The 3,726-nt window shown below is 57.4% G+C and overlaps 1 protein-coding gene across 1 annotated transcript in view; it reads right to left on the bottom strand.

Annotated features, from left to right (window-relative positions):
* The window catches only part of CSRP1 (cysteine and glycine-rich protein 1), a 7,171-nt gene continuing 3,445 nt past the window's right edge, over positions 1 to 3,726 (bottom strand). The window contains exons 2-5 of the mRNA XM_010024507.1: positions 2,472 to 2,640; positions 1,978 to 2,104; positions 623 to 716; positions 1 to 83 (exon numbers count right to left, since the gene is read on the bottom strand). Of these exons, the coding sequence (XP_010022809.1) occupies positions 7 to 83; positions 623 to 716; positions 1,978 to 2,104; positions 2,472 to 2,640 (467 nt within the window). The 3' untranslated portion in view covers positions 1 to 6. The remainder of the gene's footprint in view (positions 84 to 622; positions 717 to 1,977; positions 2,105 to 2,471; positions 2,641 to 3,726) is intronic.

Genomic DNA, 3,726 nt, shown 5'->3' with positions numbered 1-3,726 from the left:
GGTGCCTCACGGCGAGTGGACCAGCGCCCCGGCACCCTGCCCGAAGCCAAAGCCTTTGGGACCAAAGTTCTTAGCGTAGCAACCTGCAGAGGACGGGAAGGGAGAGACGGGTAAGGCCGGCAGCTGAACACGGGCATGTCCCCTCCTCTCAAAGCAGGCACTGCCTAAACAGGACAGGGTTTGCCAGATTTGTTGGGCAAACAGCGAGGCCCCGGGCACAGCAGGAAATCCAGCCACCTCCCCAAACCTCAGCCCCATCCTGCTCAATGCACAGGCATTTACAGCCCCTGCCTCCACCCTTTGCAGCCTGGGACAAGCCAGCAGCGAAGGTGGCACTAACTGAGGAGGGTGGCACTAACCCAGGAAGGGGGCACTAACCCAGGAAGGTGGCACTATCTCAGGAAGGTGGCACTAACCCACGAGGGCCCGAACCCAGGGGGGTGCCGCTAACTCAGGAGGGTGGCACTAACTCAGGAGGGTGGCACTAACCCAGGACGGTGGCACTAACCCAGGACGGTGGCACTAACCCAGGACGGTGGCACTAACCCAGGACGGTGGCACTAACCCAGGACGGTGGCACTAACCCAGGACGGTGGCACTAACCCAGGAGGGTGGCACTCACCTTTGCAGTAGATCTCCCCATCTTTGTCTGCCAGGGTGGTGGACTCCAGGCTCTTGCCACACTTGGCACAGCGGAAGCAGGACTTGTGCCAGGACTGTGGGACAGGAGCAGAGCCCAGTCAGACCCCCTCAGGGACAGGGAGCAAGGCTCCGGCTACCAAACACCATCATTTCCCTGGTTCTGACCCAAAGCCCAAAGCAAAGAGGGTTGAGAACGGGCTGAAAGGTTTTCTCTGGCAAGAATGATCCTCCCAGCCCCGGGGGGAAGATACAGAGAGGAAACACCAGGTGTGGTCACTGCTCCCGTGTTGAGCTGCTTTCCCAGAGCTTTCACCCCGCTCCAGGAGTCATTGGCACAATCAGTTGTAAGGAGTAATCACCCCACTTTGGGGATTGCCCTCCTCAAGCAACAGGAGAAACCCTGCAGGTTACCCAGCTGAGCTGCACAGTACATCAGTCCCCCCCCCCACCAGTGCAGCTCCAAGGCAGGCAGCAAACGGACACTGGGAAAGCAGGAATCAGCCAGTGTTCAAAAATACCCCCAAATATCCTCCCCCCCTCCGCCTGGCTCTGCCAAGCCTCTGGGGATACATGAGCTCACAGGCCCAGGGCAGCCAGAGCTGCTCCAGAAGGAATTTAAATAAACACTTTGGAAAACATGAAACCTTTTTTGGAAGAAAATGTGAAATTCGGGGGCTGGAGGAGGAGGTCGCAGCTGGAGTCATCCAGCAAACATTAGCACATGAAATACATGCTCTGGAATCCTCCCCGGGTTTGCTCCAGTGTAATTGCTTTGCCAGCTTTGGTTGCCTGTAAACACCGAGCCAGAAGCCTACCAGGAAGCCCAGATCATGGTTTTAAGGGTAAATTCGGCTTCTGACCCTGGGCTGACCCTCAGTGTGCTCATCACAAAGCCCTGCGCTGCCAGCCGGGGCACGATGCTGCTGTGGGAGGCCCTTGCTTGTTGACTAGATGCCTCCTTCCCTTGCTCTGGGGACAGGACAAACAGAGAAGCCCCAGGGAGGACAGAGCACAGCAGGGTCAGCACATGTGGTCAGTGACCACATCTAGCAGCAGGGACGTCCCCTGTCACCTCTGCTGAGCAGGGCTCTGAATATTTAGTGTAAAATGTGTTTCTTTCCAATCCACAAGCCTGTAAGAGTGATGCAGCTGGAGAACCTGGTTTCCAGACATGCCAAGACCTCCTTTTGGTGCCAGGCTTTGGTCCCAGGCCACCAGACCCCAAGCTGAGCCTGCAGCAGCCCATGGGTCCATCCCAGACCTTCTCTGAAGGTCTCCCTGCTACACAGCAGCTCGCAGCCCATGCATGGCCCATCCACTCCAACCCCTTCGTACCTTTCCAGCTCCAATCACCTTCTCAGCTGCATACACGGCTTGGCCACAGCGAGGGCACCCATCAGCACCTCCGACTTTCTGGGCCATTCTGGATGCGTTGGGGTTGGTGGGTCGGTGGGGCTGGCCCCTGTGGATGGGAGGGAGTTCATGATCAGGGCTGCACATGATGGAGGAGGGAAGAGCTACGGGATCACAAATGCCAGCACAGTGTGTTGAGCCCCATGGAAACCTCAGCCCCATGGCTGTGCGTTAGGAGGGGATGGGAACGTGCTCAGGCAATGAGGACGTGTCCCATCAAGCCCCATCCCACCCTGCAACCAGGGTTCAGCGGGATTCCCCGAGGAGCAGAAGGGCAGAGCAGCCCACGGCATGCTCCGGATGAGACACTGCTGAAGCTCAGCATGGGCTGCACAGCCCAAGCGTCACAAGCAGAGAGATGTGGGGGAGAAGGTGCACACCACAGCTCTGGTTTCGAAAACAAGACTTAAACTCACTCTTCATATTTGATGCCCAGAGACTCGCCCTTGTCAGTGCTCAGGGTCCCTGCTCCCTGCCCGTATCCATAGCCCTTGGGACCGTACTTCTTGCCATAGCAGGACTTGCAGTAGATCTCCTCTCCATGCACAGCAACAGTGGTGCTGTCCAAGTTCTTCTTACAGACCACTGGAAAAGAGGGGAGGGTCGTTAGCCTGCTCACCCAGAGCTCACTAATTACCTGGAGAAAACAAGTCCTCACAAGGAATGGGAGATCAGCTTTCAAGGAGTAAGGAAACCTCAGACCAGATCCCGGGTAAAGGGAGTGCATGCAAAACAGCTGGAGATAAGGATCGCAACAAGAACATTGTCTGGCTTTAAAAGGAAGCAACCATCAAAGCTACAAGGTCGGCGCGAAGACAAAGCTCTGTTAACCCTCCCGATGCTGGTATCCTGCAGAGGCACTTAAACCAGGGGGGGGTTGAAATTCCCCTACAAATGCCTGCAGGACTCAGGAGCACAGGGATGGATGTCCCTGCCCCCTGGCAGACAGAGCCCTGCCACACTCCCTCTCCACGGCAAACAGCGATAGTTGCTGGGGGGAAGGAATGGAGGCAAACACATTATTCCTTGTGTTTAGACAGACCAAAGCAGACCCCACAGCTGACGGGCTGCAGGAGTTTTGGTACATGAGGCTGGTCTGCACAGTTGCCTCTCCAGACCCAGAGACCACAACAGAAGGGTTCATGCTACCGTGTCACCCCTGGTCTGTGCCCCATCCCTGGCAGTGCTCAAGGCCAGGTTGGACACAGGGGCTTGGAGCAACCTGCTCTAGTGGAAGGTGTCCCTGCCCGGGGCAGGGGTTGGAGCTGGAGGAGCTTTAAGGTCGCTTCTAACCCAAACCAGGCTGGGGTTCTGTGATCTGGGTGTGTGCAGAGGGTGGTCTCAGGTGAGGAACACTAACTCAGCTGGTGCTCAAACCTTGGGGATCAACATGGGATGTAAGACAGGACGGGAGGAGACAGCAGCCAGGCTGGAGGTGCAGCCGAGCCCATCCAGAGCTTGGGCTTGGTGCTGGGCTCAGGCTGCACAGACTCTTCTCCTGACTTTTAGGTTTCCCTGACTCCTGTCCCAGCTCTGCTCTCAGCCCCCGCGTTGGCTTAAATCCCTTCCTGGAACACGCCACCCAGCAAGCTGCAGGAGCAGCACCCAAACCGGCTCGCAGGGATCCCCAGAGCCTGCCTGGGGCAGGATCCACAGCACCGGCAGCCCCCC

The sequence above is a fragment of the Nestor notabilis genome, unplaced genomic scaffold (assembly GCF_000696875.1).
Source record: "Nestor notabilis isolate BGI_N333 unplaced genomic scaffold, ASM69687v1 scaffold18021, whole genome shotgun sequence".
Taxonomy (NCBI): domain Eukaryota; kingdom Metazoa; phylum Chordata; class Aves; order Psittaciformes; family Psittacidae; genus Nestor; species Nestor notabilis.
Note: the sequence above shows the minus strand (reverse complement) of the source record. Positions and strands in the feature narration are given on the sequence as shown.